Here is a 13,725-nt window from a genome sequence, read left to right on the forward strand (position 1 = left end):
TGGTTACTAGAGCTGTTCAATGGCCACTTTTGAGCCTCATTTCCTTTTCAGTCTGAGTGACAACAAAGTTGGGAAATGGGCCGTTTTCAATCAACTAATATTCAAAGCAAGTGGTGAGGGGCTGTCATCTGAGAGCAGAAAAACATTCCGTGACCACCAAAAAATCCCTGGGTTAACACAGAATGATTTACACAGTTCAGTGCCTGGGAGTTTAGAGGCAACAGAGAAAACACTGAATCACCTGAAATATGCATTCCAAAATATGTGGGTGGGAAGGGTAAATCACAGCAGCCTCCAAGTCATTCCCTGGAAGCCTGAGTCTTACTCATTCATAGTGTGATCAACTCCAGGAGCCTGTCCTGGCAAAGCCAGCACATCTGCTACAGCTTTTCTATAAAGAGCCAGAAAGCAGTATTGTAGCTTTCCACTAAGAACTGCTTCTCCAGCTGGAGGGAAGAGCAAGGTGGGGTAGTTTCATTTGAAAGGAACTCAACTCCCCTTTACCTACAGAAAATACTCACTTGTTTGCATCTCACATTAATGATTCACCTTTAAAGCACATCCAATCTCTGATGTGTTCCACATTATCTTCACATTAGATCATAAACTCTGAGAGGCCAGGGCACAGAGCCGCTGGGCAATATCTACCACAGCTTTTGGTGAGGAGCAAATGCTTTTGGGAAGGGTACATCATAATCACGTCTCAGATCAGCACCATCTGCAACCATCCTCTTGCTCCCAAACTTTCTTGCTATTTTTGGCTGCTGACTAATCAGCCCTTGACTCATGGTGACAGCATGCACGACAGGACAAAACATTGCCCGGTCCTGAGCCATCCCCACAATGGGTTGTAGATTGGACTTTTGTGATCCATAGGGTTCTCACTGGCTCCCATAATAGGCCGCCAAATCCTTCAGGGTTCCATCAGTGTGATGGAACCTTGTTTGTGCGTTCCTTTGCCTAGCATGCCTCATACCTTATCTCTTGGCTCCATGATTCCTAGCCCATAAATTAAGGTCTAACACACGTGGCATATCCTCCATGTGTTTATACAGAAGGAACTTCTCCACCCACACCTTAGCCCTGGCATGATGCATTGCAGCTAACTATGTCACTGGACTGTGAATTTTCCAGGGCTTCAAACCAGTTCGAACCAGTGCAGCTATGGCCGATGAAATGAAACTGAAGCAGACCCAAATTTTTAAAAATTATGGGTCAAAGACCTGGAGAATAAGAGACTCAGAAGAAGCACAGGGAGCCCTTTCAGGAGCCTGAATTATTGAATTATGAGGACTGAGGAGAGCGATACGCATCCAAAGCTGCATGATCGGCCGCCATCTTTGAGCAGGGTACCACTATTTCCAACTCTGCGCAAAATTCCACAAGCAAGAGATGTGGTTGGTATGCAACACATATGTTGTTCTTATTTTCTAAGAGGGCAATTAAGTTTCTAGCAGGACTTCAACTTGTAATTTTTCCTATTCCAGTTATGGTTCCAGTCCACCAAAATTTAAAAAATTCGGGTCTATTCCAGTGTCACTTCCTTGGCCATGATTGAGCTGGGAAGAACCATTTTGAAGCCCTGGAATTTTCTGGCAGTAAACTCAGTGAATGCCCCACAAAGCTTGGTAACTGTCACATACAGATGTTCAATACATGTCACTGGAAAAATGATAAAGGCAAATATTGTTCATGAGTAATACCAACCTGGTATCGCCCCAGAATAATCTTGGCATTACATCCAGGAGCATTTTTGCAATATACATATAAATTGAGGACTTCTCTTTTGCAGCAATTGTCTTTAAACACCTAAAATATAAACATTATAGGTCATACATAATTCTACAACTCTACGGCAGTGCAAAGAAATCTATTAATAATTTGGTCTCTAAGTTCACCTCCAAAGTTGGGTGGAAACTTCCAGACAGTGGTTGGAATGGAAATATCAGACTCACCACCACATTTAAAGAAAAGGCTATCTTACGTACATACTGCTGGCAAGCCACCAGATGCACACACCAGGAAACTCAGAGCTGCCCAGAGCAGCAGGCTATAGCTAAGAGAATCGCAGGGTGAACATGACCCCACGTGCTCAAAGGTCAGGAGGTAGGGCTATGACCAAGAGGATGCTTTCAGCTTCCTGTCCCAAGGTAATGTTCATATAACTTACTCATCATTAGTGTCACCTAAGCTCTACTGACTTGCTATTTCCACACAAGTCTGGAGTTGGCAAACTTTCTCTGTAATGGGCCAGATAGTAAATATTTTTGACCCTGCAGGCCACATAGCATCTGTGTCACAACTACTCAACTCTGACATTGCAGAAGCGGCCATAGACAATACGTGAACAAATGGGCATGGCTGTGTTCTAATAAAACGTTATTTATCTACAGACACTGACATCTGAATTTTATACAATTGTCACATGTCATGAAATCATCTTATTCTTCTGATTTTTTAAATATATTTTTATTCTGAAAGAGTTTAAGACTCACAGAAGTTGTAAAAATAGTACAGAGTTCCCATATACCCTGCTTTTGATTCTTTTCAACCATTTAAAAATGTAAAAACCATCCTTGGCTCATAAACCAAAAACCAAACTCGTTGCTATCAAGTCAATTCTGACTCAGAGCAACCCCATGTGTTACAGAGTAGAACTGTGCTCCATAGGGTTTTCTTGGCTGTAATCTTCACAGAAGCAGATCACCAGGCCTTCCATGGTGCCACTGGCTGAGTTTGAACTGCCAACCTTTAGGTTAGCAAACAAGCATACACTGTTTGTGACACACAGGGACCTTATCCTTAGCTCACGGGCCACACAATATCAGGCAGCGGCCTGAATTTGGACCAAGCATTGTAGTTTGACAAATCCTGCTTCAGTGGGTAAGACAGACACTAAATACAGCACAGTTCTCTGGTGGGTATTTGAAAAATGCGTGATAAGCGTATAGAGAATGAACGTGTACATCAGACCAGGTACTCAGGGAAAGCTTCCTGGAGGAGGTGATGTCTGAGTGTAATTTCAAAGGAAGATAAATGAGATTAAAAGGAACTTGTAAAGGAGTAATCTTCGTAACCTTGGGTTAGGCAATGGTTTCTTAGATATGACAACAAACACATAACAACAACAGGAAAAAAAAAAGATAAATTGGACTTCGTCAAAATTAAAAACTTTTGTGCTTCAAAGGACACCATCAAGAAAACGAAGATAACCCACAGAAGGGGAGAAAAGATAACCCACAGAAGGGGAGAAAATATTTGCAAATCATGTATCTGACAAGGGACTCGTATCCAGAATACACAAAAGAATTCTTACAACTCCACAATAAAAAGACAAATAACCCAATTTAAAAAATGGACAAAGGATTTAAATAGGCATTTCTCGGAAGAAGACATACAAAATGGCCAACAAGCACATGAAAAGATTCTGAACATCATTAGTCATTAGGGAATGCAAATCAAAACCACAATGAGGAGGCAGAGCCAAGATGGCGGCTTAGTCACAAGCACCATAACATGCTCCTATGCCAAAGACCCAAAAAACCAAGTAAAACCGAAGCAGATAACAATCCAGGAACCCTGAACATTAAAAAAAGTCTAAGGACTGAACCCAGCACTGACTACAAGGAACAAGGAAAGCAGCGAAAGAGGAGGAATGGCACAGAGGAGCTCAGTTAGCCGTCCCGGCTCGCTGCAGCTAACTTGAGATAAAGCCAGCAGCGACCCTGGGTGAACTGAATAGCAGGGCAACTTCACAACTTTCCCAAAAGGGACAGAGAACTCTATAGACACACAAGGAAAGAAGCAGAGACAGGGAGGGTACCAGATTCAGAACCAGAGGTACTCAGGAGCAGCAGTACTTGACCTCAGGGATAAGTGGTGTGCATGAACTGGTGGGCCCGCAGAGTGTCGGTGAGAACTGTCCTACCCAACCAGTCCTGGGTGCTCCACCTCTCGCACTCGAGAGAAGACAGGTCCTGCTCACTGGCTGCAGCAGACACAAGGTGCCTTGATACCTGTGTGTCCTAGCTGGAGGAACGCACTCCCCATTCTCCTGACCAGCCTGACTGGGGAACCACAACATAAGCCTATCTTCTTCCCTCCTACCCCACCCAATCCTGTTCACTACTCCCCTTGCCCACCCAATGAGCGCAACTAGGCTAGCCCTTTTGTTTGTGCCTGCCCGCCACCTACTCCCCCTCCAAGGGCCCAGTGGCAGCAGGACAACAAAAAGCTCACCTACCACTCCCTCTTCCCTCCCCCCCGTCCTGCACAAGGTGGCATCTCTGTGTGCACATCCGCCAGGTGTGACTCTATCCCTTAACCTACTCAGCAAGGGGCAGAAGAGCCGTGACCATGCATGCATGCCCCCTGTCATGGATTGAACTGTGTCCCCCCAAAATGTGTCAACTTGGTTAGGCCATAATTCCCAGTATCGTGTGATTGTCCCCCATTTTATGTGATTTTCCTATATGCTGTAAATCCTATCACTATGATGTAACAAGATGGATTAGCAGCAATTATATCGATGAGGTCTACAAGATTATGTAGTGCTTAAGTCAATCTCTTTTGAGATATAAAAAAGAGAAGCAAGCGGAGACATGAAACTCGTACCACCAAAAAAGCCATGCTGGGAACAGAGGGTGTCCTTTGGACCCGAGGTTCCTGTGTGGAGAAGCTCCTAGACCAGAGGAAGATTGATAACAAGGGCCTTCCTCCAGAGCTGATACAGAAAGCCTTTCCCTGGAGTTGACGCCCAGAATTCAGACTTCTAGCCTACTAGACTGTGAGAGAGTAAACTTCTGTTTGTTAAATTCATCCACTTGTGGTATTTCTGTTACAGCAGCACTAGATGACTAAGACACCCCCATAGCTCCTTCCTCCCTCCCCCCACCTGACATGAAGCATCATCACCATGCACGCATCCACCACACATGACTCCATCCCTTAACCCACCAAGCAAGGGGCAGAAGAGCCACAACTATGCACACACCCCCCTTCAGCCCCTTCCTCCCTCCCCAGCCTGACATGAGGAAGCACCTCTGTGTGTGTATCCACCAGGCGCAACTGTATCCCTTAACCTGCCCAGTGAGGGGCAGAGGAGTTGGAACTACATATGCATCCCCCCGAGGCCCCTTCCTCCCTCCCCCTGCCCAGTGCAGGGCTGAAGACCAGTGAGTGTGTGCATACCCACTCACTGCACCTTCCTCCCTCTTCCTGCCACCGACAAATAGATGCAGCAAGACTGAGGGAACATTCACCTGCCATTCCTTCCTCCCTGCCCCTACCCAGGAGGAGGTGGAGTTAGAGCACCTGTGTGCCTGTCCCCTCACAGCGCCCCCTGCCACCCACAAGTCCCCCCCAAACCAGCAAGAAGTGACGAGCATGCCACCACTCGCCCACCACACTGGCCATTCCACCTGCATGGACAGCATCATTCCCTGCTCCTGAACCACTGAACCAAAGACAGGCAGAGACCAAAGCTCAATCAAGCCACCCTCAGCTGCCCTGCAAGATCAGTAACCAGAGACCTGAACTTTCATATCTACCCACCACTCCACCCTCCCAAAGACAGGAAGCACAGCCAGTCCAGTGACCAGAGCACCACTCCAGCCACACCTGCCATGACCCACAAAACAATTATACAAATAAAATATAAATACAATAACCCCTTAATGTCCTGGAGACAACCGACAATAGCAAACCACCTAAGAAGCAGGGCAGGATGGCCCCAGAAAATGACCAAAATAAAGAACCAGAAAACCTCCCTGGGGAAGAAAAGGTAATGGAGCTTCCTGATACGGTATTCAAAAGACTTATGTATAGGGCCCTCAAAGGAATCAAGGAAAACACAGACAAAACTACAGCAAACACAGACAAAACCAAGGAAATCACGGACAAAACACTAGAAGAAATCAGGAAAACAATACAAGAACAAAATAAATAGACAATTGGAAATGATACAGAAACCAAACAAAAAAACCAAACTCACTGCTGTTGAGTCGATTCCGACTCATAGCGGCCCTATAGAACAGACTAGACCTGCCCCATAGAGTTTCCAAGGGGCACTTGGTGGACTTGAACTGCCGACCTTTTGGTTAGCAGCTGTAGCACTTAACCACTACGCCACCAGTGTCTCCAATACAGAAGCAGCAACTAGAAATCCAGAAGTGTAACAATAAAACTGCAGAAATTGACAACTCGATGGAAAGTCACAGGAGTAGAATTGAAACAAAGGAAAATAGGATCAGTGGAATAGGCGACCAACCCCTTGACACCAATCTGTTCGAGGAACAATAAAAAAAAAATGAAGAAAGACAAAGAGTTATGTGGGACACCATCAAAAGAAATAACTTAGACGTGATTGGAATCCCAGAAGGGGAGGAGCCAACAAAAAGTACAGAGGAAATTGTTGAAGGTATGCTGACAGAAAACTTTCCTAATATCATGGAAGGTAAGAAGATAACCTCACAAGAAGCACAATGAACCCCATAAAGGATAGATACCAATAGAAGAACATCAACACATATAATAAACTTTCCAAACTAAAAAGAAAGAAAGAATCCTGAAAGTAGCTCAGGAAAAATGAAACATCACCTACAAAGGGGCATCGATAAGACTAAGTTCTGATTACTTGGCAGAAACTAAGCAGGCAAGAAGGCAATGGGGTAACACAAATAAAACACTGAAAGAAAATACTGCCAACCAAAAATTATATATCCAGCAAAATTATCCCTCAAATATGATGGTGATATTAGGACATTTCCAGATAAACAGAAATTAAAGGGATTTCTAAAAACCAGACCAACTTTACAAGAAATATTACAGGGAGTTGTTCGGAAAGAAAACTAACAACATACCAGACAACAACCCGAGATTAAAACACATGACTACATCAGACAGGTATTAACCCAGATAAAGAGCTCTTACAAATAAAATAAAGCTAAAAGACAGAAAACAGAACTAGAGACTTCAAGGCAATATCAAAAAATAAATTACTCCTTTAAACTTAGGAAGATAATGGTAAATTTCAGGGTAACCACAAAGAAAGTCAACAAACCTACTCATCAAAATATAAAAGAAGGAAATCATAAAGATTCAGTACACACAAAACCAAAAAGGACTAAGGAAATGAAAAGACAAGCCACAATTAAAAAAAACTCAACACAGAAAATTAAGCAGAATAAAGAAGCCATCAACACCACACACACACATACACACACAAAATAAAAAGTAAGAAAATGACAGCAATAAACTCATACCTATGGATAATCACGCTGAACTTAAATGGCTTAACTACACCAGTAAAGAGATGGAGAGTAGCAGAATGGATAAAAAAAACATGACCCATCAATATGCTGCCTACAATAGACACACCTTAGATACAATGATATACATAAACTAAAACTTAAAGGATGGAAAAAGATATATCAAGAAAACAATCAAAAAAGAGGAGCAGCAAAATATTAATCTCTGATCAAACAGATGTTAAAGCAAAATCCACTATAATAGACATGGAAGGGCATTACATAATGATTAAAGGGTCAGTCTACCAAGAGGCCATAACCATAACAAATACACGCTTATCCAATGACAGAGCTCCAAAATACATAAAACAAACTCTAACAGCACCGAAAAGAGAAATAGACACTTAAACAACAATACTAGAAGACTTCAACACACCATTCTCCGTAAAGGACAGAACTACTAGAAAGAAACTCAAGAAAGACACAGAACATCTAAATACCACAATCAACCAACTTGACCTCATAGACAGATACAGAGTACATTACCCAGCTGTGACAAAGTACACATTCTTCTCCAGTGCTCAGGGATCATTCTCCAGTATAGACCACATTTTAGGCCACAAAGCAAGCCTCAAAAAATTCAAAAACATCGAAATAATACAAAGCATCTTCTCTGATCACAATGCTATAAAAGTAGAAATTAAAAACAGGAACAGCAAGGAAAAAAAATCTAATAAATAGAAACTAAATAACACCCTACTTAAAAACTACTGGGTAACAGAAGAAATCAAAGATGCAATTAAAAAATTCCAATGATCAAAACAGAATGAAAACACAACATACCAAAACCTGTGAGACACAGCAAAAACAGTGCTCAGAGGTCAATTTATAGTAACAAATGGACACATCAAGAAGAAGAAAGAACAAAAATCAAAATATTAACCCTACAACTCAAACAATTAGAAAGAGAGGAGCAAAAGGAGCCACAGTCATCAGAAGAAATGAAATAATAAAAATTACAGCAGAAATAAATGAAACAATAAAAAGAATCAAGAAGACTAAGAGCTGTTTTCTTGAAACATTAATAAAATTGACAAACCAGTAGGCAAATTGACAAAAGAAAATAGTAAAAGATACCGATAACCCAAATAAGAAATGTGATGGGTGACATTACATCAAAACCAACTGAAATAAAAAGGATCATAACAGAATACTATGAAAAATTATACTCCAACAAATTTGAAAACCTAGAAGAAATGGACAAATTTCTAGAAACACACTACCTACCTAAACTAGCACAAACTGAGGTAGGAAATTTGAACAGACCCATAACAAAAGAAGAAATTGAAGGGGTCATTAAAAAAAAAAAAACTCCCAGCAGCAACAGAAAAGCCCCAGTCCAGACGGCTTCACTGGAGAATTCTACCAAACATCCAGAGAAGAGTTGATACCAGTTCTACTCATGTATTCCAGGAAAAAGAAAAGGAAGAAATACTCCTGAATTCATTCTATGAAGCCAGCATACCCCTAATACCAAAGCCATGCAAGGACACCATTTAAAAAGAAAACTACAGACCAATATCCTTCATGAATATAGATGTGAAACTTGTGAACAAAATCCTAGCCAACAGAATACAACAGCATATAAAAAAAATAATATATCGCAACCAAGTGGGATTCAGACCACACATGCAAGGTTGGTTCAACAATAGAAAACCAATCAACATAATCCACCATATAATTAAAACAAAGGAAAAGAATCACCTGACCATATCAATTGATACAGAAAAAGCATTTGATAAAGTCCAACACCCATTCCTGATAAAAACTCTCAGCAAAATAGGAATAGAAGGGAAATTCCTCAACATAATAAAGGGAAATTACACAAAACCAACAGCCAACTTTATCATCAATGGAGAAAATCTGAAAGCATTCCCCCTGAGAACAGGAACCAGACAAGGATGCCCTTTATCACCACTCTTATTCAACATTTTATGGGTAGTCCAGGCAAGAGCAATAAGGCAAGAAAAGGAAATAAAGGACATCCACATTGGTAAGGAAGAAGTAAAACTATCCCTATTCACAGATGATATGATCCTATACATAGAAAATCCTAAGGACTCCACAAGAAACCTATTGGAACTAAGAGAAGTATTCAGCAAAGTGGGACGATACAAGAATAACGTACAAAAATCAGTTCAATTCCTCTGCATCAACAAAGAGAACTGTGAAAATGACATCAGGAAAACAATACTATTTATAACACCCGCCACCAAAGATAAAATACTCAGGAATAAATCTAACCAGATGCGAAAGACTCACACAAAGAAAATTACAAAACACCACTGCAAGAAACCAAGAGAGACCTACATAAATGGAAAAACATACCATGCTCTTGGACAGAAAGACTAAACATTGTGAAAATGTCAATACTATCCAAAGCAATTTACAGATATAATGCAATCCTGATCCAAATCTCAACAGCATTCTTCACTGAGACGGAAAAACTAATCACTAACTTTATACAGAAGAGAAAGAGGCCCTGAATAAGTAAAGCTTTATTTAAAAGAAAAAAAAAAAAAAAACACAGTAGGAAGCTGTCATGGATTTAATTGTGTCACCCAAAAATATCTGTCAACTTGGCTAGGTCATGATTCCCAGGATTGTATGATTGTCTACCACTTTGTCATCTGATGTGATCTCCCTATGTGTTGTAAATTCTATTAACATGATGTAATGAGATGGATTAGTGGCAGTTATATTGATCAGATCTACAAGATTAGATAGTGTCTAAGCCATTCTCTTTTGAGATATAAAAGAGAGAAGCGAGGAGAGAGACAGCAGGACCTCATACCACAAAAAAGGCAATGCTGGGAGCAGAGCATTTCCTTTGGACCGGAGGTTCCTGCACTGAGAAGCTCCTTGACCAGGGGAAGATTGATGACAAAGACCTTCCTCCACGCCCACAGAGAGAGAAAGCCTCCCCTGGAGCAGACGTCCTGAATTCGGACTTCTAGCCTACTAGACTGAAAGAGAATAAATTTCTCTTTGTTAAAGCCATCCACTTGTGGTATTTCTGTTGTAGCAGTGCTAAATAACTAAGACAGTAGCCTCACACTACCTGATCTTAGAACTATACAGCCACAGTAGTCAAAACAGCCTAGTACTGGTAGAACAACAGACACATGGACCAATGGAACAGAATTGAGAACCCAGACGCAAATTCATCCATCTATGGATATCTGATCTTCGACAAAGGAATAACGGTTACCGAATGGGGAAGAGACGGTCTCTTCAACAAACAGTGCTGGCAAAATTGAATATCCGTAGAAAAATGAAACAGGATCCATACCTCACACCACACACAAAAACTAACTCAAAATGGATCAAAGACCTAAATATAAAACTTTTATATTTTTTATTTTATAGTTTTAGCTATAAAAATTATGGAGTAAAATTAGGGGCAATGCTAGGGGCCCTAATATGTGGCATAAGTAGATTACCAAACACAACTAAAAATTCACACACAGAAGATTAACTAGATAAATGGGACATCCTAAAACTTAAAACACATTCATCAAAAGACTTCTCCAAAAGAGTTAAAAGAGAACCTACAAAACGGAAAAAAAAAATTTTTTTTTTTTTGCTATGACTTAACCAACAAGAGTCTAATCTTTAAAATTTACAGAAAACTTCAACTGCTCAAAAGAAAAAAAGACAAATAACACAATTAAAAAATGGGCAAAGGATATGAACAGTCACTTCATCAAAGAAGACATTCAGGCTACTAACAAACATGAAAAAATGCTCATGATCATTAGCAATTGTTTTTGTTGTTAGGTGCCGTCAAGTAGATTCTGATTCATAGTAACCCTAGGGACAAGAGAACAAAACACTGCCTGGTCCTGCACCGTCCTCACAATCATTGCTATGTCTGAACCCACTGTTGCAGTCACTGTGTCGATCCATCTTGATGGTCTTCCTCTTTTTCACTGACCCCCTACTTTACCAAACACGATGTCCTTCTCCAGGGACTGGTCTCTCTTGATAACATGTCCAAAGCATGTGAGACAAAGTCTTGCCATCTCTCACAGATTGAATCGTATTCCCCCAAAACATGTGTCAAATTGGTTAGGCCATGATTCCCAGTATTGTGTGGTTGTCCTCCATTTTGTGACAGTAATTTTATGTTAAAGAGCTTTAGGGTGGCATTGTAACACTCTTACCCAGATCATGTTTCTGATCCAATGTAAAGGGAGTTTCCCTGGCGTGTGGCCTGCACCACCTTTTATCTCTCAAGAGATAAAAACGAAACGGAAGGGAGCAGAAAGGGGAGACCTCATACCCCCAAGGGAGCAGTGCCAGGAGCAGAGCACATCCTTTGGACCTGAGGTTCTTACACTGAGATGCTCCCAGACCAAGGCAAGGCTGATGACAAGGACCTCCTCCAGAGCTGACAGAGAGAGAAAGTCTTCCCCTGCAGCCAGCACCCTGAATTTGGACTTCTAGCTTATTGGAGCGTGAAAGAATAAACTTCTCTTTGTTAAAGCCATCCACTTGTGGTACTTCTGTTACAGCAGCACTAGATGACCAAGATACCATCCTTGCTTCTAATGAGCATTGTGGCTGTACTTCTTCCAAGACAGATTTGTTCATTCTTCTGGTAAAAAAATAGACCATGGTATATTCAATATTCTTCACCAACAACATGATTCAAAGGCATCAACTCTTCTTCGGTCTTCCTTACACATTGTCCAACTTTCATATCCTTACAAGGCAATTGAAAACACCATGGCTTAGGTCAGGCAAACCTTAGTCCTTAAAGTGACATCTTTACTTTTGAACACTTTAAACAGGTCTTTTGCAGCAGATTTGCCCAATGCAATGTGTCCTTTGATTTTCTTGACTACTGCTTCCATGGCATTGATCGTGGATCCAAGTAAAATGAAATCCTCAACAACATCGATTGTTTCTCCATTTATCATAATGTTGCTTATTGGTTCATTTGTGAGGGTTTCTGTTGTCTTTACGTTGATGTGTAATCCATAACGAAGGCTACGGTCTTTGATTTTCATCAGTAAGTACTTCAAGTCTTCTTCACTTTCAGCAAACAAGGCTGCATCGTCTGTGTATGACAGGCTGTTAATGAGCTTTCCTCCAGTCCTGATGTTGAGGTCTTCCTCATATACCCCAGCTTCTCAGATTATTTGCTCAGCATACACATTGAATAAGGATGGTGAAAGGATACAACCGTGACGCACACCTTTCCTGACTTTAAACCACACAGTATCCCCTTGTTCTGTTCAAACGACTGCCTCTTGGTCTAAGTACAGGTTCCTCATGAGCACAATTAAGTGTTCTAGAATTCTCATTCTTCACAATGTTGTCCATAATTTGTTGTGATTCACACAGTCGAATGCTTTTGCATAGTCATTAAAACACTGGTAAACATCCTTCTGTATTCTCTACTTTCAGCCATGATCCATCTGAGATCAGCAATGATATCCTTCGTTCCATGTTCTCTTCTGAATCTGGCTTGAATTTCTGGCAGTTCCCTGACAATGTACTGCTGTAACTGTTTTTGAATGATCTTCAGCAAAATTTTACTTGTGTGTGGCATTAATGATATTATTTGATAATTTCTGCATTCTGTTGGATCTCCTTTCTTTGGAATGGGTACAAATATGGATCTCTTGTAGTCGGTAGGCCAGGTAGCTGTCTTCCAAATTTCTTGGTACAGACAAGTGAGTGCTTCCAGTGCTGCATCCATTTGTTGAAACATCTCAATTAGCATTCTGCCAATTCCTGGAGCCTTGTTTTTTGCCACTGCCTTTTTTTTTTTTTTCTTGGACCTCTTCTTTCAGTACCATTGGCTCTTGATCATACGCTACCTCCTGCAACGGTCACACGTCAACCAATTCTTTTTGGTACAGTGACTATTCCTTCCATATTCTTTTGATGCTTCCTGCATCATTTAATATTTTCCCCATAGAATCCTTCAATATTGCAAATCAAGGCTTGAATTTTTTATTCAGTTCTTTCAGCTTGAGAAATGCTGTGCCTGTTCTTCCCTTTTGATTTTCTATCTCCAGGTCTTTGCACATGTCATTATAATACTTTGTCTTCTCAAGCCGCCCGTTGAAATCATCTGCTCAGCTCTTTGACTTCATCATTTCTTCCTTTCACTTTAGCTACTCTACGTTCAACAGCAACTTTCAGAGTCTCTTCTGACATCCATTTTGGTCTTTTCTTTCTTTCTTGTCTTTTTAACGACGTCTTGCTTTCTTCATGTATGATGTCCTTCCACAACTCATCTGGTCTTTGGTCATTAGCATTCAATAAGTCAAATTTATTCTTAAGATGGCCTCTAAATTCAGGTGGGATATACTCAAGGTTGTACTTTGTTCTAAGAGAAAATGTCCTTCTTCCTAGTCTGTCTTAGTCTGGAAGCTCAACTGAAACCTTTTCCACCAAGGGT

The 13,725-nt window shown here is 41.0% G+C and overlaps 1 protein-coding gene across 3 annotated transcripts in view; it reads right to left on the reverse strand.

Moving 5' to 3' along the window:
* Positions 1-13,725, reverse strand: part of TRAF5 (TNF receptor associated factor 5) — a 93,425-nt gene that overhangs the window by 17,313 nt on the left and 62,387 nt on the right. For all 3 annotated transcript variants that reach the window (XM_064273234.1, XM_064273236.1, XM_064273235.1), the window contains one exon: positions 1,708-1,809. In XM_064273234.1, the coding sequence (XP_064129304.1) occupies positions 1,708-1,809 (102 nt within the window). The remainder of the gene's footprint in view (positions 1-1,707; positions 1,810-13,725) is intronic.

Source organism: Loxodonta africana, chromosome 20 (genome assembly GCF_030014295.1).
Source record: "Loxodonta africana isolate mLoxAfr1 chromosome 20, mLoxAfr1.hap2, whole genome shotgun sequence".
Lineage (NCBI taxonomy): Eukaryota > Metazoa > Chordata > Mammalia > Proboscidea > Elephantidae > Loxodonta > Loxodonta africana.